Raw genomic sequence first — 21,787 nt, 5'->3', positions numbered from 1 at the left:
TTTATTTCCTTCTTAGCTTTTTTATTGTCTCTTTTCAATGGTGTGTAAATATGGTTTATTTCTATGTGTCTACAGTCCCTGACCACTCAACCCACTACAGCACAACCAACACAAGCCATGAAAAGGATAACACTACCGTACATCAAAAACATCTCAAAAACAACCAACAGACCATTACAACCACATGGCATAGTACACAAAACAACTAAAGCCCTCCAAAACATCTTAAGTAAACCAAAAGACCCAGTAGCCCAAGAAGAAAAAAACAGGACTCATCTATAACATGCAATGTAAAAACTGTAATAGCCACTATGTAGGATAGACAGGCAGACTAGCAGAGTGCATCCATGAATACCAACTAGCAGTCAGAAGACATGATGAAAACTCCTTAATCACACAACACATGGACAGACTCAACCATAGTTTCAACTGGGAAACTGTCAGCATCTTAGACCAAACTAAATCCAAAAATGTTAGAGAATTCCTGGAAGCTTGGCATTCAGACAAATCAGCCATCAACAGATACATAGAGATAAACCACATTTACACACCATTCAAAAGAGACAATAAAAAAGCTAAGAAGGAAACAAAAAGACCAGAACATATCCTTTCCAACAACCAACACCCAGATAAGCAGGGATTAACACCAGAAAAACAAGCAGAAAATGATGCCCTAATCAAGGAACTACCAAGGAGAAAACCACACTCTACCAACACTAGCAGGGCAAGCTACTGTATATAAACAGGGAGCACACCCCATTCTCATCAGCACTGATGATGTTGCCTAGTTGGGTAATGAGATGTCTGCAAACAAACAACCAAGCTCAGAGAGCACCAAGGATTATACAGTTCAACCTTGAACTACACATATTTTCTTCTATTGGGACACTATTTTTTAAAAATATAGCATGTTCTTCTGGACTTCCTGTCAATTACTGCACTATCTATGAATGAGACCATCAGCTGAGGTATATGCTTGCAACTTATAGAAAAGACAATATGTAGTACCTGAATGCTTTCCTCCCCATTCCGCAAACCAGTGCAAAGTGCAATCACATATCCAAGGGTTTCCATGAAGATGGAGGCTCTCTAATTCAGACATATATGAGAAAATGTCTTGCGGCAGAGAAGTCAGGAAGTTGTCAGACAAGTAGATATGCTTTATGGCAGATGTTTTGAACACCTCAAGGTACCGCAAAGTGACAAAAGTATCTGGATGAAGTTGTTTAAGTAAATTTCCTTCCAAATGAACTAGCTTCAGTGAGGTGAGACCATAGAAAGCTTTTGGGTTTACAAATTCAATTTCATTGTGATCCATGTGCAAACGTACCAAAGCCATGAGACCATGAAATGTGTCTGCTTGAATAACTTTGACTTTATTATAGCTCATCTTTAAGATCTGTTGATAAAAAAAAAGAGTAAGGAAAAGAATCTGAACTGAAGTTACATGTAGTTCAAATAATTCTAAGTGATTTTCAAACCTTATATTAACATAACGACATAATATGAACTAATTCACACATTGTGCTAAACCATGTGGTTTCATTGATTTTGGCTTAGTATGTTGTATTTCCCAACATTGTGGTTATTCAACATATCATGGTTAAACCACACCTTAAACCTATGAGTGAACCTGTCACTATATTCAGTGGGGCTTATTTCCTATCAAGTGTGTTTAGGATTGCAGCTCTGAAGTGTTTAGGATTGCAGCCATTTATTCAATGAGAACAATGCTGAAAATGAAAGTTGAATAGGCTGTAATAAACGTGCATCTTACATTCCTCAGAACCATCGTTTTTTTTTTCCTTCTAAAAATAGGTTCGAGGGCAAACATTTGCCACACTGTAAACAAAATCAATGATGGACAATTTCCAGCTCATCCTTACCTTTAACAAATGTAAATCAGAGAATGTCTTGTCTTGAATTGTATGTATCTGATTACTGTGCAACATCAACAATTCCAGTTTCTCCAGGCCAGAAAAATCTGTCTCAGTCAGTTTAACCAAATTGTTGTAACTGTAACAAATATTTCATTCCATATCTGGGTTTAGTTAGTCAGCTATAGTTCAAAGGTAAAACAAACAAAAATAGAATCTCTCTTCTGAAGGTGTTTAAGCAGAGTGTAATTAAATTTTGTCATGTAAAATTGAAAATACTTTGATCAAAGGAATAACAAATGAAAATGTAAACTATGGCTCTTGCTATAAAGCACTCAAGGGTATAACCCAACCAGTGTTAAATCTATACAATTTCTCTGTTGTTTCTCTCAAAGTGTTCTGATAATAAAAACATAATGAAATATTACAGATATAGTACACTTACTAAATTACACTATAAACAGAGTATCAAGCTATCATTAACACAAAACAATTATCAATGAAGAATATAGAAGAGTTACACAAAGGTTTAGAACCTAACCTCTTAACACTCTGTAATATTCAGAATTAGGGTTTTTACAGATAGTGAAGGTTCAATCAATCAAATCTTTATTACCGTCATAGATCAGCATTATAGATTTAAAGAGATGGGTGCTGACAAATGTGAAATATAAATAAATAAATAAATAAATAAATAAATTAATATGTATGCTTCTGAAGGAAATCGCTTTGTGAGATGGGTAGCTATATAAACTGATGTATAAATAAATAAAAATATATAAAATCAAAAGATTATATATATATATATATGTGTGTGTGTGTGTGTGTGTGCATATATATGTATGTATATGTGTGTGCGCATGTGTGTGTATATGTGTGTGTGTGTGTGTATGTATGTATATATATGTATGTGTGTGCGTGTGTGCGTGTGTGTATATATATATATTTGTATTCCACTTTTCAATCAAATAGGGCTGAGGTTGATGAATAGCAGTGAAACACAAAGGATGATAATAATACATTTTATTATACTAAAATAATAATACAAATAAAATAAATAAGTAAAAAGTATTTTGCAAAATAATAAGCAAAAGCATGAAGAGGGCATCCTAAAACAATCAACAAACTTTAAATAGAAGGTATTTAAAGTGGCTAAACAAATTCATTTTATCAGACACAAAATGCTGTGTGAAATGCAACATTTTTGCCTGCTGGAAGATTAGATGGGCCTGCCTAAAGGAGTTCCAGAGAAGAGGAGCAGCTTCCAAGAAGATTTTCTCTATCCCCACCATGAAATGATAAAAGTCTTTTCCATTTTCAATATCAGATACTCTTGTGTTGAATAAAACAATTGTTTGGATAAGGTGGCCACAAACTATGTTTGTAGCTCATTATTGTCAAATATGGCAGTGGCAGGACATAAATGTAATAAATAACCAGCATTTTGCCCAGAAACAGTTACCATGAGTATCAAGAGCTTCAGACAGCTTGTTGTTACGTGCATGTTACTGTAACTGTGATTGAGGGATGCTATTAGAGTCTTATTTTCATTATTATTGTGTATTATATTAAGGAATTGGATTCAGTGCTTATATGACAGAAGCTAGAACACTGGTTCAGGCTTTCTGAGGAAACAGAGGTCCTGACAAACCTAATTTAAGCAAATTAACAGTATGAGTGATGCAAGACTGACATCCTATTAAGGCAAACAAATGGGCTTAAGGGTGAGCACACTGTGTTGATACAGTGGAAAAAATATGTCAAGAATATGGTCAAGTAGATCACAATTAACCACAGCTAGACATATGTTGGAAATATGTTGGAGATAACAGTATCTTCCAGAAAATTTCGGAAGAATCCAGGTGGCTAGATAAGATGGACCAATAGGGATATTTGATGGCTGTAAAGGTAAATCAGAAAAGAAAAGGGCAGTAACAACCTGGACCCCTGAATGAGATAAAAGGTCTGAACTTTTGGAGCTTCGGTTTAGGAGATGTCTATCACTGCTTGATGCTGACTTGAGTCTACGCCTTCTTACAGGTCTGCATTGTGTTTGTCTGAGTCTTTAGTGGAACTAGCCATTCAACTAAGAGCTATAATTTCAGCTGAACATTTCTGAGTAGACTCGCTGAGATAAAGATGTTGTTGCTGCTGTTTTCTATTTTGATGCTGAAATGATTTTTGCCTTGTCTGTGTAACTGCTTGCTTACTTAAAAGAAAGTAACATTTTTTCCTTAGTGAAAAGATCCAAAGTCTGCTATCACTTTTCTAGGTAACAAATTATATTAAAAGGCATAAGCTTTCATGAGTTGCAGTTCATGTCATCAGATGCATATAGTGGTTAGACTGATTTGGATTTAAATTGGGGTGAGGTGGGGGAGACGGAGGGGAAGGTAGGTTGGTTAGGCAGATGCAGGTTACATGTGAGAGAGATTATCAGTACCTTAGTAATTCATAATTGTAATATGTTAAAAATCCATTGTGTTTGTTGACACCTTCTGAGATTGCCTGAAACCTTTTGATATACTGTATGTGAGTTCAGCAATCTCTTACCCAATGGTGGCGTAAAAGTCCCTTTTTCCAAAACAGTCACTTTGAGATCTGTATAGTGTGCCCTGGGAGGCTGAAATGCTCTGATACTACTTTGCCCTTGTTTTGAGTCCTGATGCCAAATTTCTGTCCATTAATCCTTTTGCACAAAGTTTGTCCTGTATGTCCAATGTAGAGGTATATTGCTGGCATGTGATGAACATATGAAGGCATCTCTAATCTAAACAAGTGTGTGTGCACTTGTTGGGGCTTGTGATGGTGCTGTTGGTGTAGATGTGGGGGCAAAATAAACATCACCCAGAGTTGTTGGGAGTCAGGCAGCATACAAATGTAATAAGTAATAATAATCTGAATTTGTTGCAGGGTATGGCTCCCATCTTAGAATCATTGTCCTATTGTTTCTTGTTGCTTGTGAGAATTCTTGCATACAAACAATCACCCAACTTGAAAGAGATTCTCATAAGTAACAAGAAATAGGCTGTGCATTCTAATGAACTTGGAATGCCAAGTTCATAGTCTGAAAACCTGCATGGTTAAACATTAGCACAATGTATGAACCAGTTGTAGATTAACTGAATCTTTCAAGCTCCATGATAGCCCTTTTGAGATATGGTAATCCAAACACAATGTTCCCAAAAAATGGCCACACCACAGATTGTACAACTACTTATTTTAAATGCATATAGGTTTTTCCCACAATGCGGTTTCAATTGGTAATCATTATCCTGTTCTAATGATCACCTGCCAATCTCAATTTCCACTGCAGAGAACTCCAAGCAAGAGTTACAGTTGTTTTGTATTGGAAAGAAAGGGACCAGATTTCTCCTATTTGTATGCAATTATTAGATGTGAGCTTCTCACATTGTACTGGATGCTCTCTAGGTAACAAAAATCCCTCTTACAGCTAATGAGGCATAACACATGAGAGAATTATTCAATGCATTCTGTGCAGTATATACAGATTCAGAGTTATGGTTCCACAGTATTTGCAAAATGCAAAGATGAGAAATAAATCTATTCCTTTCCTGACTTCTCTGCGTCTTAGGAAATGGAGGGGAGTTATTCAATTCACACTAAACACTGAAGACATTCATGAACAGTTATCATCCTTCTTGCTGTTGCTTCATGTTTGCAAATCCCAACAGGCCTCTTAAAGCTCAAGTATTTGTTCACTGCCTAAGTCTCAGAAAAATTGCTGAATTATGAGTGACTACTAAAAATATAGCTGGTTATCAAGGCCAGCCTCAATTTATGGTCTACTGACAAAGATGGTTTTGTGAGCTGATTTGCAATAATAAATTTTAAACAGATACTATGAGTGCTTTGGGCTGATAGCTGTTAAGTCTAACACTGGAATAGTGAGGGAGATGCTGGCTTTTAGATTTCCCTTGGTCAACATTTTTAAAATGTTATTTATTACTTTGAGATCTATGCCTTGTGGTTTTTAAAAAAATAAACTTACATTATCTCATATTAAATTTGGACTCTAGACTCTGTGAGAACTACTAAAATGCTCCATCATTATCTTCCTTCCTTCCTTCCTTCCTTCCTTCCTTCCTTCCTTCCTTCCTTCCTTCCTTCCTTCCTTCCTTCCTTCCTTCCTTCCTTCCTTCCTTCCTTCCTTCCTTCCTTCCTTCCTATGGAATGGATCTAGTTATAACTTAAAGCCTTATGTAATGTTCCAACCACATTCAATACAATTAGGACATCATGGACATCATGGAAACTATAGTCCCTGGGATACACAGCTGTCTGAAATGTACCATGAATGTGTAGAAGTGTGTAGGATTGCACTGACATTTGTGATTTCTAAACTCTGAACAGAGCTTTTCCCTCTTTTTCAAAAGCAATATGGATGGTTCAGTTCATGGTTTAGGCATGCAGGCTTCATCTTCCAAACAAGTATGGTACATCCTAACTGGCTGTGTGTCATAAGAACTTTGGCTTCCAATTACACTGTTTCACTAATTAAATCCTTATTAGACTTACATGGGAATGACTGAGTTCAAATTTCATAAGCCAGAATCAGGAATAAAGGGCAACTAAAGCTGGGTTCAGGAAGCTATGGCCTTCAAGATGTAGCTAATCTATAGCTCCCAGCTTCATTCAGCTTAAGCTATGCTAACTGGGTTTGCTGGAATTGTGGTTCACAAATTTAAATGTCTACCAGTTTTCCATCCTTATACTAAGCAAACCATAGATAATTCTACCCTGATTTGTTTCCTAAACTCTCCCAAACAAGCCAGAAAGCAGAGTGAAGAACAAACAATGATTCCTGACTCTGGCTTGCCTTGATGACTCAAACCAGCAAGCAAGATTAATTTAACTCAACATGAAACAGCACAGGGTTTATTCTCCTATTTGAACATCACTGTTATATTTGGGATGTTGTTCCTCTTAATTACTGGATATGATGACACACAAATAGCGCACATTATTTAAAGCACTTTGCAAAATTAAAACTTTGTAAAGTTTTAATCTGAACTGATACAAAAGTTATCAGTTCAGATTAAAAGCAAAATACAAATAATTCCCTTGGTCTGTTCACCCACAGCTTCACTGCTGACCAACCATAGAACCCTTTTTTCTTATTCAACTATTAGAAGATATCTGTTTCTGGGGATGTCTTATCTTTTCCTGTGTAACAACTCAGATAAATACTGTAGTGGAATTTGCCATACACTTGTGCATCCTCCGGTGTAATGCAAGGAAGAGATAAAGCATATGAACTTTCTTATGTCTTCAATTAGGAAAAGAGACCAAATTCTGGTTGAATCAAATTATAGTAGATGCTGGCAATACATCAAGGACACCATCATATCCATAAACATCTTCCTTGATGCATATCAGGCAATCTGCCCCACTTGCCTTTATTATTTTTCCTTTTAAAAATTTTTTTTTAAAAAATACCACAATCAGCTGCCAGCCTCTTTATTTCCAGTAAGGCCTCTGGAACTCACATTGTTGTTCTTCAGTCATTCAATCATTTCCAATTCTTCATGACCCGATGGACATTCATTTGCTTGTGTTTGTGTCATCAGTAATAATACTCCTTACCTTTTCTCATCCTTTTTTCTTTTAATTGTCTTCTATTTTTCCAAGCATCATGGTCTTGTCCAATGACTCTTACTTTTGCCTTATTTGTATTATCCAAAATAACTCAGTTTCAGATTCATTATTAGTGTTTCCAGTGAGGAGTCTGGCTTTACTTCACCCAGTACTCTGTGTGTGTATGTGTATGTGTGTGTGTGTGTGTGTGTGTGTGTCCTAATCCTTTTGCAGTCCAAAGCATTTTCAGCAATTTTCTCCAGCACCACAGTTCAAAGGCATTCATTTTTATTTATTCAGCCTTTCAGATGATCCAGTTTTCATTGCCATATTTTACAGCTGGGATAATCATGTCTTTGGCAATACATACCTTTTTTTGTTGTTGTTGTTGTCACTGTGATGTCTTTACACTTGGATATGTCATTTAGATTTGTCATGGTCTTTCTCCTCAGTAGCAGATTTCCCTTTATTTCATGGCTACAGTCACCATCCCTGTTACTGTGAATTACCTATTGATATAATCTTAGATTTCTGAAAATATTGAGCAGCAGTTCTCCTTTTGCATCTTCTTCTTTCACCTTCAACAAGAGAACCTTACGTTTTCCTCATTTCCAGACATTGAACTGGTATCACCAGTTGTTGAATTTGGTGTTTCTCCCAGCAATTTTCATTCCAATTTTTATTTCTTCTAGTCCAACTTTTCTCATGATATAGTCTTCATGAAAGTTAAATAAATAAGGCAAAAGTATACAACCTTGGCACACTCCTTCCCCAATTCTGAACCATTTACTTGCTCCATATTCTGTTCTAACTGTTGCTTCTTGATCAAGAGATGACTGTTTCAATAAGTAGACACTCATGTTTTTAAGAGCCATCTACAATTTGTGGATAGCATTGTCAAAAACATTCATGTAATTAATAGAACAACAAAAAAGCTTTTGGAAGGTCCTTGCCTTTTCCATTATCTACCAGATGTTTGAAATTGTGGGTGCCTCTGCCTCCTCTAAATCCAGTTTATACTGTACACTTGACAGTTCTAATTCCATGTACTATTTCAAGCATTGTTTTACTAGCATCTGAATTAAGAAAACCAGATGGTCCACACATAGGATCCATAAGATGAATAACTATAGTTCTGTACTGTGCTTGGAAGTATCAATCAATCAATCAATTTTATTTCAGTCATAGACCAGCATATGCTTGGAAGTATATATACTCATCCAGAAAAAAGACAAAGGCAAATTGGATTGATATATATTCTTGAGCAGGAGAAAGTGGGAATCAACAAACTTACCTTTTTTTCTCACAAATAGATAGTCAGTGACTGGTCACACACATTAGGGTAGTAACTTTGTGAATAGGCAGGCAACCATCATTTGTGAAGGTATCAACAATAAACTGTCAATTTTTCAAATTTCCAACTGTCTAAAATCCTGTCTATCTATGAACTATGAAAGGCATAAAAGAGAATTTGGATGAATGTGTTTTATTCTATCACCATAGGCAAATTAATCAATATTTGAACTCTTCCAGATTAATTCCAGGTTCTTGTCATTAGTCTGTACACCAAAAAAGTTTTATAATAGTGAGCATGTCAATCTGTTCTCATTACTGTTTATGACTGTCATGCAGTCATAATTTTCCTGCATATTTTGTTCCTACCAATTATCACTTAAAGAGATGAACAAGAATTTGTTTTCAATTTTTCCAAGGGGAAGAAAACTTTGATGAAATTCCAGAAGGTTTGATGTTCCTCCACTTATTTAGTTAGGGCTGTGCAATACCCAAAGTACTGGATGCTTTATAAACCCCATAGAAAAAGATCTGGCTATGTATATCTGACAATTCCTAATGAGGATGAAACCAGTCACATACTGCCTCCTAGTGATCCAGGTAATGCAAAGTGTGTGACAGCATGAATATACCACCTGCTTTTTTTAAAAACAGTTGTGAGTTCTTGGATAATGAGGCTGACCCTTCCAGCTACCACATGATTTCAGGAAAAAACACTGCTACTTTATAGAGTTTCTGACAGGGCTTGTTTGGGCCCCTGCATGTTCTAAAAGTATGTAATGTAATTGGAAGTATTGGACAGTGTTAGTATTTAGTTAATGGGTTCCATCATCTCTCTAGTAATCTGAGCCTCCTTCAATTAAACTATGGCAGCTACTGTAGGAGCCAAAGAGGTATGAATTGCTGAGGAGGGGTCAGGATGATGGCTAATGGAAAAGAAAATAACACCACCAAGAGTAGCAAGGAAATTCAGAAACACTATTAAAATAAATGTGAAATATATATTTTAAGCATCTTGAAAAAAGGTAGAAAAAGAGAAGCCCCTTTCATGGGAGAAGGAAAGTTCTGAGAAATTACAAAAAAAAATTTGGTACAGCATTACTACATTTCAGGATTTGAGCATTATCATGCAAACCTACCCTAAATTGATGCGCTCCACATTTTGGGAGATGTGCAATGGGATGGTGGTAAGATACCGGAACGTGCAGTGGACTTCAGTCGGTATGTAGCAGGCACAAAGCTTAGGACAGGCGCTGCTGCCAGGAAAGGCAGCCAAGAGGAAACCGAAGAGGAATCCTACCACATAGGGATGGCTTCCTCTTTCTCCTTTCATCTTGAGTGGCAACAATTTTAAACCAACCATCCTCCCAGCTAAGTATGAACAAAGAAAGCTCTAGAAAACAAGACACAACAGAAAGCATCAGGTTAAGATGAGACGTCAGAAGCTTGCAGTTTTGATCAGGCTACTTTTATTTAGCTTTCCTTAGAAGACCTACAGAAAAACTAGACATTCAATCTGCAGCCTTCAGATGTCTTGGACTGCAACTCCCATCATTCCCAGCCAGAATGGGGTTTACAACTTGGGAAAATGGGGGGTTCAGTCCAACCCACCTAGAGAATGGCATGTTGGAGAAGGCTGCCATAAGAGTTACTTCTTCAAGGAAAAAATTAGCAGTTCAAATACAAATAGCATTACAGGTAGTCTGCGGTTAACAATGGTAATTGGGACTGGAAATTGTCCTTAAGCGATGCGGTTATAAAGCATGATGTCACATGACCACATTGCTTGGTGATGGCCACCCTGGCAGTCCTGGTTGCCATTGTTAACCAAATCCCAGCCAGTCGTTAGGCAAGGACACATCCCAGTCCAAGCCATTCCTGGCTTGGTCCCTCTCAGCCGCAAGCCTTGGTAAGGTAAAGGACTGCCTCCTCTTCAGCTCCCGCACCTGCCTATCTCCCCACTCCATCTCTGCCCTTTTGGCCACCCTGTGCTCTGCTCTGCTCACCCTTCCAAAGCCTTGCAAGAAGGCTGTACACGATTTGGACAAGGCCATGTGTGGTCTCGGGAAAAAGACCTGCCTTACGAAGTGCCAGGCCAGGTGTGCCTTATCAATGGCGGGAGGAAGAAGATGGCAAAGTTCAACTGGGGGCAGCAGGGCCGGCCATATGGCAGGGCATGTGGAGTACAGGGTGAGTGGAGCACAAGTTGGCTGAAAGGGCAGAGATGGTGGGGGGGGGGAGATAGGGACCCCTGCAGTCATAAGTGCAGGCAGGCTGCCAAGTGCCCAAATTCTGATCACGTGACTATAGGGGCAACAGCCATACTTCAGGGACCAGGCATAAGTACCATTCATTCAGCACCACCATAACTTCAAATGGTCGCTGAACGAATGGTCATTAACTGAGACTACATGTACTTCCAGGTTTTTGCTTTTAGTGAAAGTGGCAGGGAATGGGGGAGGTTGTTGTTGACAGGTATTAAGATCTGGAATTTGACATACTACTGAGCTGAACCACAGTTTCATTTTTTAATGCATTCATAAATCAGCTTGTAATTTGTTTTTGCTGAAGAATACGTCAATCCTTCCCTGCCAAGCAAATTAAGGCTCAAAGAATTAGGAGGTTAAGAAGACAACTGGCTAGGAAAGCTAAAGAAGCAACAGCAATAGTGAAAACAGTTAAACATTTTCCTACTTTTCCCCACCTTTATAGGGAATGAAAGCTATGCCTCATCTCGCCACTGCCAACTTCTGTTCTGTTCTGTTTTGGCTTTTTTGTTTTTCTAATGCTACTTGAATAATTAAGAATTAGTTTAACTGAAAATAAGAGTGGAATAGAATCTTACATTGCAAATCTCCATGTTCTATTTGGATGGGTTATTCTCTTGATGCAAAGTATTTTAAAAACTACAGCTTGCAGTTCTATGGCCCCAAAGAGGATAATGTCATTTTAGGGCCATTTGTGCTTTGATCTATGCATGGAGGACAGAAGGGGCAGATTAAGAGAGATCTTAGTTTTTTAGCCTTCATTTCCCTGGCATGTTTTCAGAGCTGTTTAGCTCTGCTGATTTCCCTCTTACTAATATCAGTGGGAGGTGTTTTTTTGTTTTTTTTAAGAATAACTTAACAAAATGTTAAAAAAAATTATAAATCTGTCTCCCATTCTAGCTACAATAAATGGCAGGGTGCAGAAGCTGTGGTTTCTCCCTTCCTTCCAAACTGTAGGATTCTTTTTCTAACAGTATTTTGAAACTGGAATTAGTTAAAACACTAAAAACTGGATTTCCTATCAAGTTCCTGAACTGGAGCTTTCTGAGTATCCAAAATCCCTCTTGATAATTCTTACTCAAGAGTTATATGAGCTAGAATGACATAGGATTAGTATGTTGGTCTAGATGTAAAAGAATACAGCTTGGATCTCTGGTCCCTTCTGAAGTCTATAGATTGACCCGGCTGTCACAAAAAGAAATGTGTATTCCACCCCAGATTATTTGGAGAAGTAATAAGAAACAAATGAAAGTAATAACCAATAATTATTTTTAGCCTCAGTTTCTCTTTCCCAACACAAAACCTCAGATACCATATCACGTGGTAGAGAAGATACTTGAATCAATGACTTTCTGACTTCCATGTCTCGCATTATAATATGATACCACTCATGTGGTGTCATGTTTCTCATTGACTTTTTACAAATCATCAGCATGTGTGAATATTTTAGGTCCACTCTTAAGTTCATCTCCCCCTCCCCTTTTCGTGTCTCTGAGCTGTCACCCATAAGTAGCTGGTGGTTATCTGCGCAATAACTAAAAGGTGGTTTTGGGTGGCTAATAAAGAAAAATAGAGCTAGCTTCAGATATCCTTTGAAATTACTGCAGGGCTATTTTGAAATTGCTCTTCTGTCCACTTGGATCTTCAGTACATACTTTTAAAAAAATATAAGGGCACAACAAAATAAAGACCCTCCCTGCAAAAAATTCAGAAGAGAAGTCCAAATTTCATAAAAAGCTTCTGTGCAGTGTACTTTGTTTAAAAGTTCGTGTCAGCTCATTTTAATGAATCTGATGCCTGCCAAGAAACTACAGCGATGTAGTTAAGCACCTCACTGACAAGAATTAAAGCTTGTACTGTAATAAATAGCCTTGCGGTTGACTCCGGGAAATGCCTCATCCATATCAGCTCAGAAATATTTTTCACTCTCTTGCAGCAAAACCAAAGAAGTGTCTGCAATATCTTGAAAAAACGAATGATGCACATTTACTATTATGGCATGTTTTCACAGATTAGTGCCTATCACAGATGGAGCCAGGGAATCATCACCTCATCAGTGGTCTTTTGCAAACCAGGTGGTCTTAGTTTTAAAACAAGGTCCCAAACCAAGATTGGGCTGGCAAGGAAAGAAAGACGGCGGGAGGGCTTCCAAAAATGATGTTCCGCCTGAAGGAAATAAAACGGAAAAGCGTACCTGCAGTTTATTTCTCTTCCTCTCCAGCTGGGCCGCGCGGACTTCTCCTCACACCCCTGGGTGTCGCTCATCGATGGCCGTGAGTGCAGGGAGGACCCGAAAGATGCGCGGCACGTGAGAGAAGCCTCTGCAAAGGGGTGTGCGCGCGGATCTCAGCTTGGAAGGGAAGCCGCAGCGATCAAAACACGCCCCTCAGGTCTGGAGCAGGCCGGGTGGGCTCGCTGCCTTCCCTGTGAGCGGCGCACGCCCTGTCCCTCGAAAGCCGCGTCAGTTCTCTTGCCGGCTCGCCTTGCGTGGGGAGCTTTCCAGACCCCTGGGCTTCCCCGGATCGCCCGGCGGCCGCGGAAATCTTCGGCGGGGGTGGGGGTCGCATCGACGAGCCCTTCGGCTCTCTAGGCACCCGCTTGGTCTCTGGAGTTTGGCTAGATGCGCTTCTGACACGCTCCTTGCTAAGGGAGGGGAGGAGGCGCCGTTTAGGGGCCGCCTGGAATGGCAGGTCCTTCACTTCGCCCTCGGCGCTGGACTAAACGAGACTCAGACTCTCGGCTTGTCATAGTTCGCCGCTCCAGAAGAACTTCTCCCGCTGTGGCGCCCGCCCGCCGCCACTCGGTTCTTGAGGGCCGCCTTCCTCCCTAAAGGGAGCGGCATCCTTCAAAGGCTTGTGCCTTGGCATCATCTCGCCCCCTTGCTGCCTCCCTTGCGGTTCTCCATCCCTTCAAGCCGCGTGCGCGGAGCTGAGAGATGGAGTTGCAAGAGTGAGAAAATAGGAAGTAGAAGGCGTGTATTTTCGCCCAGGTAAACAATGGAAGAAGCTTCTGATGCCAGCTCCTTTTCAGGCTTTTTCCCAACCGGGGGAAAAGATAAGCTGGCCTTCAACGCAGTATTCTTAGCTAGCCTGGCAACAGCACTGGCTGGAAATTCCAGGAATTGGGATTGATACATCAGTATGGTACTAAGATGGGAAAAGCCTGTGGGGGGATCCTAGCCTCCCATGAATGGGTGAACACATTCCAACTTTTTCAGAGTTCTATTTGCTCCTCCATTCTCCATCCCACCCTTAATTTCCTACTTTCAGCTCAACCCAGGGGGTTCTCTTTTCCACTGGTAAAGGTAAATGCTTTGAAACGAAGTCTGAAATCCAACACACCTTTCTTAAAACCACCCAAAATGATACAGAACAGCATGCAAGCCTTTCTAGGTCTACAGAATGTTTCATCAGGCAAGATGGATGAATCACACTTTCCTGCTCCAATTTACTTCACATTCTTCCCAACCCTCCATGATTCCCCAGGCACTGACCTCCTATATTTAGACTTCAGCACTTTGAATATAAATCCTGTTGGAAAACTGTTAGTTTGTACATCCAGCTCTGTTGCTTTTATATAACATGGCCATTTTCATTCCAACAATTTAATTATCCCTTCCCAACCAACAAATATTGAATATTTCTCTTAAAAGCCACAGCAGACTCCAGTCATTAGGCAAAGCCATTCACTTACATTAAACAACAAATTTTAGATGTCAACAGTTTTTAGGAAATAGCCATTTAATGTTGGTCTTTTTTTCCTTTTTCTTTGCTTGATGAAAACCCATTTTGGCTTTGTGTTTTAGGTGTCAAATACTTTTAAACCACTCTTTTCAAACTGTGGTCTTCAGTATTGCACAGTTATTGCAAGTATCTTTATGACGTTTCCATTGGTTGTTTGCTTATATCTGTTTGTAATTTTATTAGAAACTTATGGTTGAGATGTGAAAAGGATTTTTCCCTTCATGAGAAATCAGGTTATTTTGAATTCATAGTATGTGTTTCTACATTTGGTGATTATTATTATTATTTGATATTTTCTAAAGAACATGGGTTGACCCATTCTTCTTATTCACTAGATTTGCTTAATATTTTTAAATTTCATACGGTGCTATCGATTTCTTTTTAAAGAAATGAAGTCCTTTTGTGTTGTGTATAAGATAAACTGTGTTGCAAAATTACATGTTATATTACCCCTGGCTGCTGCATTTGAAATTGGTCCTTCTGCAAAAATTAATCCAGCTGTATTGTCAGTTATCATGCTTACAGGGAACTGTTTAGAACAGTTGTTCCTCAGCAAAATTTAGATATGGCATCCTTTTCGGGTGATGAGACTGCACAGTTTAGCCCATCTGCTAGAGGGGGGCCAGGACAAAGAGACCTTCTCAGTCTCTTTCAACACATTTTCCATGGAAGGCTTGCTGAGAGAGGAAGAGAAGCTGTCCACATTCATTCTGATAAAATGGTGCTCAAAAATAGAATGAGGAGCCCAGCCATTATCCCTGCAGACGAGACATTCCTCAGCAGCTATGGCAGCAGAATAGAGGAATGCAGGAGCATACTGGGGGCTGCTCACTCACCAGATGCTCTTTGGGAGGCCTCTGGGAACCACATGCAACTCATCTGCTGTGGGGTTGCCTTCTGTTCTGATTGCCTGCTTTTCTGAACTCAGGCCTAGAAGGCCAAATGATGTCCTTTCTTTTCTCCCAGACCCTGCTGCAACTTTTTTCTGAAGCTGAATATCCACATCCTGAATTTGTGTTGTTGAAATTATGCCATCGGTTAAGCTGAGGATCGGATTACCAAAGAAGGAGGCCTAGAGAGACGAGTATCTAACATATGCTATGCTGGAGTGCAAGCATCTCATGTCCAAAACTTTTGCCACACCCATTGTACTAGAAAGCAGAAACTTTTTTTTTTAAAGTGGCTTTTAAAAGTTTTGAATTAATAATGCAACCCTACACTGATAATATTTCCTTTGTATTGATAAATGCAACTCTCACTAATCCATAGGGAATGAGTGGAGTAGAATTTTTTTTCATTCTTCCCTTTACCTTCTCAACCACACTCCATACAAACAGGGGCTTTCTCCCAGTTGCCCCCTACCAAGACTCAGCAGTCAAGAAAAGCAACAGCCATTCAGCAGTAGTGGGAAATCCCAGATTATCAGGTAGCCTGCACTTCCAGAATACCTACATGAACTGGCTTTACACTGGAGAAAGGCAGGCATAGACAAAGATTGACTAGGACCACACATAGCACTAAAACACAGTTTGTTTAATCATCATTTATTGAATAAACGTGAATTAACGATATTCACATAGCATAGAAAGCCACAAAAAAGTAAATCATGTTTAGCTTCATCCAGTTATTGAATTGTAGGATATAGATGTATTTATTTGTTCATTCATTGAACTTGTATACTGCCAAATCCCACAGAACTCCAGCAGTGAACAGTGTTGCCGAGATAAAATATCCACATTAGGTAAAAAATCCACGGTAAAAAAATCAATAAAACATACATAAAACTTCCACAGTAAGAAATCAAGTAAAAGTTAACTATAATCAACCAGAATAAAACCCTCAGCAATACATACATATATTCAGCCTGGATGGCCTATTGGTCTACCAAAGCTCTGTGAAAAAGATGCTTGGGGCATCTTCCTTAAGAAAATCAAAATAGCCTCAATAGGGAGGCTCATTGAAAGCGGGAGACCCAAAGCACAGCATTTCTGCACTTCAGTTCTCTAATTTCATAGAACTAGGGCACAACTGGAATTGTCTCCCAGGAAATCATGATAGTCTGGTTGATTGTGACAGGACATAGATAACAGTCTGCCCACTTTCTCCAAACGTATTCTTGTTTTGGCAATCATCTACTACATTGGTTCTCAACGGGGGCAGTACCACCCCCTGGGGGGCGGTGGGAGGATGCTGAGGGGTGGTGAACTTGTTTTGGGCAGTAGAGGGGCGATGAGCATGTTTTGGCATTCGAACTTAATTTTAAAACTCCCCCCAAAATTTATTAAATCGATTATCCGGTTTACACCATTTGTACCAGCAATAAAACGAACTTGCGCGACGGCTGCCCTCATGCACTTCTAAGAATGGTGAGACGAATTTGTATTCTAGGTAGGATGACCTTGAAGAACTCGACACTATGATTCTTCTCCGATCCCAACCAGCACAGCGCGTGCGTCAGCTGTTTTCCCGTGCGATTAATCGCAGCGCGTGCATCAGCTGTCTTCCCGCGCGATTAATCGCAGTGCGTGCATTGAGCGTCCTTTCGATATGAATGTTTGATTTGACCCGTGTTTCTTGAGTTGCTTTTCGTTCGCTTCATTTCTGTTTTTTCCCCTCAGTTTCGATTTACTTTCATTGTTTATTTGGCCAGTCGGCTAGGTAAGTGCGCTTATTAGTTCTTTATCGTGGTCGTGAATTATTAATTTTGAGAAACTAATGAAACTTTGAAAGCCAGCTTCCAGAATGGTGATCGTCTCACAGAATTTTGGCTTCAAAGTAACATCAATCGCCTCTACCCAGGACTGTGGACTATCATCAAAAAAGTTTTTAGAGTATTTTTTGCTGTTTTTTTAATTATCTAATTAAGAATAAAGAATTTTTAAACATTAAAAAAGCATTTGCAAAAAAAATAAAATTAATAAAATGAAAAATGAAAAAAAATTAAAAAACGAGCATCAAAAAAATAAATAAACATATTTACAGCATTTTGAAATAAACGTATTTACATAAAAGAGCATTTAAGCATTTTTTTTTGCATTAGTCATTTTAATTTTAATAAAAGGAATGCAATTACCTTCCAGGGCAAAAGTATCGAGTTAAATCGAACAAATTTGGTGTTTAAGTCTACTGAAAAAAATTACTTAAAATTTTTGCCTTTTATAATTCAGTAACTCCCCCCCCCCATACCCTATATTACAGGATTTTCACAAAGGGGGGTGTTGAAAAATTTTCCGCTCCTTAGGGGGGCGGCAGCTTCAAAAAAGTTGAGAATCACTGATCTACTAGATCAGTGTTGTCCAAACTTGGCCACTTTAAGATGAGTGGACTTCAACTCCCAGAATTCCCCAGCCAGCCATGCTTGCTGGGGAATTCTGGGAGTTGAAGTCCACTCATCTTAAAGTGGCCAAGTTTGGACAACACTGTGCTAGATGATTCCCAGTCATGGGTACCAGGCGCAAACTAAAAAATGAATGTTTTGGAAGATTTGAAGTTATCCCTAACCTGATTCTGGTTTGGAATTTTAGGAGCTGTAGTGCCAACACTTCCGGAAGACACCAGATTAGGGTAGTCTGCTATCAATCCTTTTTTCATTTATCCAGTTTGGAGGCAAATAGACTGATTCCTAACCTATTCTAAAGCAGATGTTCCATCCTTTACCAATGTCAACGAATTCTGGGAGTTGTACTTCAACATCTGGAGAAGTACAGTTTTACCACCATGACCTGGTACTGAAGTAAATGAATGTCAACTCCATTGTATTGATATCATTTAGATTTCAATAAAGCCATTTTAATACAGATACTTTATGTAAATATCTACTCTGAGGGAACCTTTTTCCTGAGGAATATTGCTTTGGCTGTGATAATTCAGATTGCATGTGAAGTCTAGGCACACCTGGTCAAACTGTATCCTCCAATGAATTCCTAAAAGAACAAAAGCTGACATAGCCTCTGCATGGTACCAAGTTAAGTGCTACATCTTTCTACAAAATGATAGCTCATCTGGGGAAAACCCACATCTGTTTCAGTTGTATCACGTAACAGATCATTAAATGGCAGCACTTATATGCCATTAGCCAAGCTTTCTCATTTACTATGTTAAGTAATATAGCTGTTAATACCAATATTTTTACCAAGTTTATTTAACAATGCTATCTGCTTGCTTCAAGAGCCTACTGGATACAATTTAGGATTTTTAAAAAGTTCTGTATTCATATCAAAGAAAGGAATCTCTTTGCTTGAATTTTATATGGTAGATTTTGGCTTCCATGTTATGGCACATCTTGATATACCTCTGACTAGATCATCACTCCTCACACTCCATCACACTCATCTCCTTGCTCAGTTATCTTCACTGATTTCTACTTATACTTTTACTGGTATAGGTTTCCCAGAACTGAAGTGTGTAGCTATTGCTGTTACTTAAAATAGCTCCTTTAAAGTCACCATGAATTTTGGACACACGTCTTAAAGCCAAGAGGGGGCATTCTGCATCCCAGTTCCCAGGATTCCATTTACAGCTCCCAGAGATGCTGGGGACAACAATTTGGACCTTTCTTGGTGGTTTTTAATGTGTTTTTAAAAGAATTTTAAGACAGTTAAAGGGATAACATAGTCACAGAGACTTAAGGCACCAACTTTGTCCACAAAACTCTCAGATTTCCCCAAATCCCCAAAGATCCAAAAAGTGTCCACGCAGTCCAGTGCTGTCACAAAACCACCAGGCATGCTCTAGCAGCCTTTAGGCAGGCTAAAAAAATATTGCATATTTCAGCCTTAAGCCAAGGCCTGCAGGCATCACTGAAATTTATGTATCATTTTCCCTTCTCTTTCCACATGGTTGTTTTCCCTGGGCTGAATTTTAAGTTTTGAACCTCTTGGCTTTTAGACTATAAACTCCCTGGCATAGGAACCTGTCCTTATGTACTTTGGCTTCATGCAGAATAATGATGCTACATAAATAAACAGTGGAAATATTTCAACATGATGACAACTGCTTAAGTACAAGGAACCAGACTAGTAAGCATGTTGGTAGGGATGTTTTAACCCCTAAAAACAGTGAGCCTTTGAAGAAGTATCTCCTTTCCTCCCCTAAAAGCAATACTGGCAATGGGTTCCAGTAGAAACTCTGTGTTGGTCACTTATTAATTCTTAGGTCCCAAAGGAAAGAGGTAGAACTCCAAACACCATTGGGTGGTCTCTAAGCAACCAGCCATGCTTCCAGTTGCTTCAAGATTATTAGTGGTTAATGGAGAAGATGGACTGTTGAGCTCCTTGGCCCGTGGGCCAGTTATTGGGATTGCCTGGCCTCTCTGTAAGGAAATCTGCCTTGTATCTACACAATAATGAATTCAAAAAAGTTCATTGGATATAGCAGAAAACTAAGTTGTAGTTCTTACAGCATTAAATGATAGAAAAGCCTAAAAGTCATCCTCAGAAGAGTTCTTTCAAAATCATACACTTTGAACATGATTGAAATGTAATGAGCCTAATTTTTTGAAAACACACATGCTTTTAGATAAACCACGTTGATGGACTGCTTTGCCAGCAAATCTTGGCACATTTTAGTTATTAAAGAATGGTGATTTGGATGGGATTCATTACTAAAGAGAGACGAGGGAATTTTCTGTGTGAAATTAATCTATGCTTTGGCTGGGATGATTGGCTCGAGGTAAACCACTGTCTATTTAAGAAAAAGAAAGGCAGAGGCTATATACATATGTGCGTGTGTGTGCAAGAGAGAGAGAGAGAGTATAAATTATAAATCTGTGAATATTGGATTTATGTGGAAGAAGAAAATCAAATATGATCTCTTAACAAAAACTATTTTGTGGATACCATCAGGATTCTAGTCACCTTCCAAGCTGAAATTTCTTGGTTACACTCTGTAATGGGAGGCTAAGGAGCTAAGCAAACAATCTGGTAACTAGACCAGGAATACAGATTATTGAAACCCCACCTTTAAATAAAAATATGGAGATCAGAGTAATTTATGTATCAAAAGTCAAGTTTTTAGCATATCAAGGAAAATCCAGATGTATGGGAAGATGAAAGGCTGCCATAGAAAAATCACAAAGGTTTTGACTTCCTGAAAAGATGGCTGACTGAAGATGGTCCTGTGAAAAAGTGGAGCTGACATTTGGGGACTTTTTAAAGGAGCCAGTTAGCAGATTGGATCCTTTGATCATCTCTGGATAAAAGAGAGAGACGCGAGATCACCTAAGCTTGTTCTCCTTAAAGTTGTTCTGCTTCCTCATGAACAGCAATCTCTGGTGGGAATTCACCAGCATTGCTTCAGCCACAAATGGAGCCTTTCAAAGGATACTAAATTCATGTACTTCCCTTGCTAATTATTTTTGGAAATTGCTTACTAACTGCTTCTATGAAGTCAGATACCTTCAAAAGGGCAAGGCTGCAAAATACCTGGTGAGTGAGTACCTTCAAATCTTCAAACAAAAAATGAGGATTTATTTTTAGAACTTTTAAGATTTTAAAATAAATAGCAAAAAGCAAGACAAGATTTTGGTTACAAAAAGTTTTTAAAAGATTAAGTGCTCAGAAAACGTTGGTTGATTTTGAATATCAAGACTTTGAAATTACTTTTAAAGAATAAATGCATGTTTTGGGGAAGTAAATTATCATGACATTTAGAGATAACTTTGAGGAACTCCACTGAGGACTGCAATGAGACTTTGAATAAATTATGGTAGCTATGTAGTGTCTTTCTGGGAACAGACTGTCTTCAGAGCAAGATGTTATAGAATAAGATATACAACAAATTGCACTTGAGACCAATGTGAATGGAAGTTTGGATAAGACCCTGCCATCAGATGCAAAGAGAAAACTGTATGAGGTTTTAAAAATTAAGAAGGAAATAAATAAGATAATCCCAGAGAGTAATGGGGATAATTCTTTTTTGTTGGATTTACAAAAGAGGATGCTCAAAGTATGAAGAAATATGTAATAAGGATCAACAATTACTGGAATGGATCACAGATTGTTCTGTATTA

At 38.7% G+C, this 21,787-nt stretch overlaps 1 protein-coding gene across 2 annotated transcripts in view; it reads right to left on the bottom strand.

Moving 5' to 3' along the window:
- Window positions 1-13,807, bottom strand: part of IGSF10 (immunoglobulin superfamily member 10) — a 31,327-nt gene extending 17,520 nt beyond the window's left edge. The window contains exons 1-4 of one of the 2 annotated variants that reach the window (XM_088132079.1): window positions 13,230-13,807; window positions 9,908-10,161; window positions 1,887-2,016; window positions 1,009-1,399 (exon numbers count right to left, since the gene is read on the bottom strand). In XM_088132079.1, the coding sequence (XP_087988205.1) occupies window positions 1,009-1,399; window positions 1,887-2,016; window positions 9,908-10,131 (745 nt within the window). In that variant the 5' untranslated portion in view covers window positions 10,132-10,161; window positions 13,230-13,807. Of the gene's footprint in view, window positions 1-1,008; window positions 1,400-1,886; window positions 2,017-9,907; window positions 10,162-13,229 lie in introns of those variants that run through there. The other variant, XM_088132080.1, reaches the window with a different exon arrangement.
- Between the last annotated feature and the right edge of the window lie 7,980 nt (window positions 13,808-21,787).

The sequence above is a fragment of the Python bivittatus genome, unplaced genomic scaffold (assembly GCF_059951505.1).
Source record: "Python bivittatus isolate LINGU-HERP-01145 unplaced genomic scaffold, Pbiv_v1 ctg000980_np1212, whole genome shotgun sequence".
Taxonomy (NCBI): Eukaryota; Metazoa; Chordata; class Lepidosauria; order Squamata; family Pythonidae; genus Python; species Python bivittatus.
The sequence above is the reverse complement of the archived record's forward strand: the minus strand, read 5'-3'. Positions and strand labels throughout refer to the sequence as shown.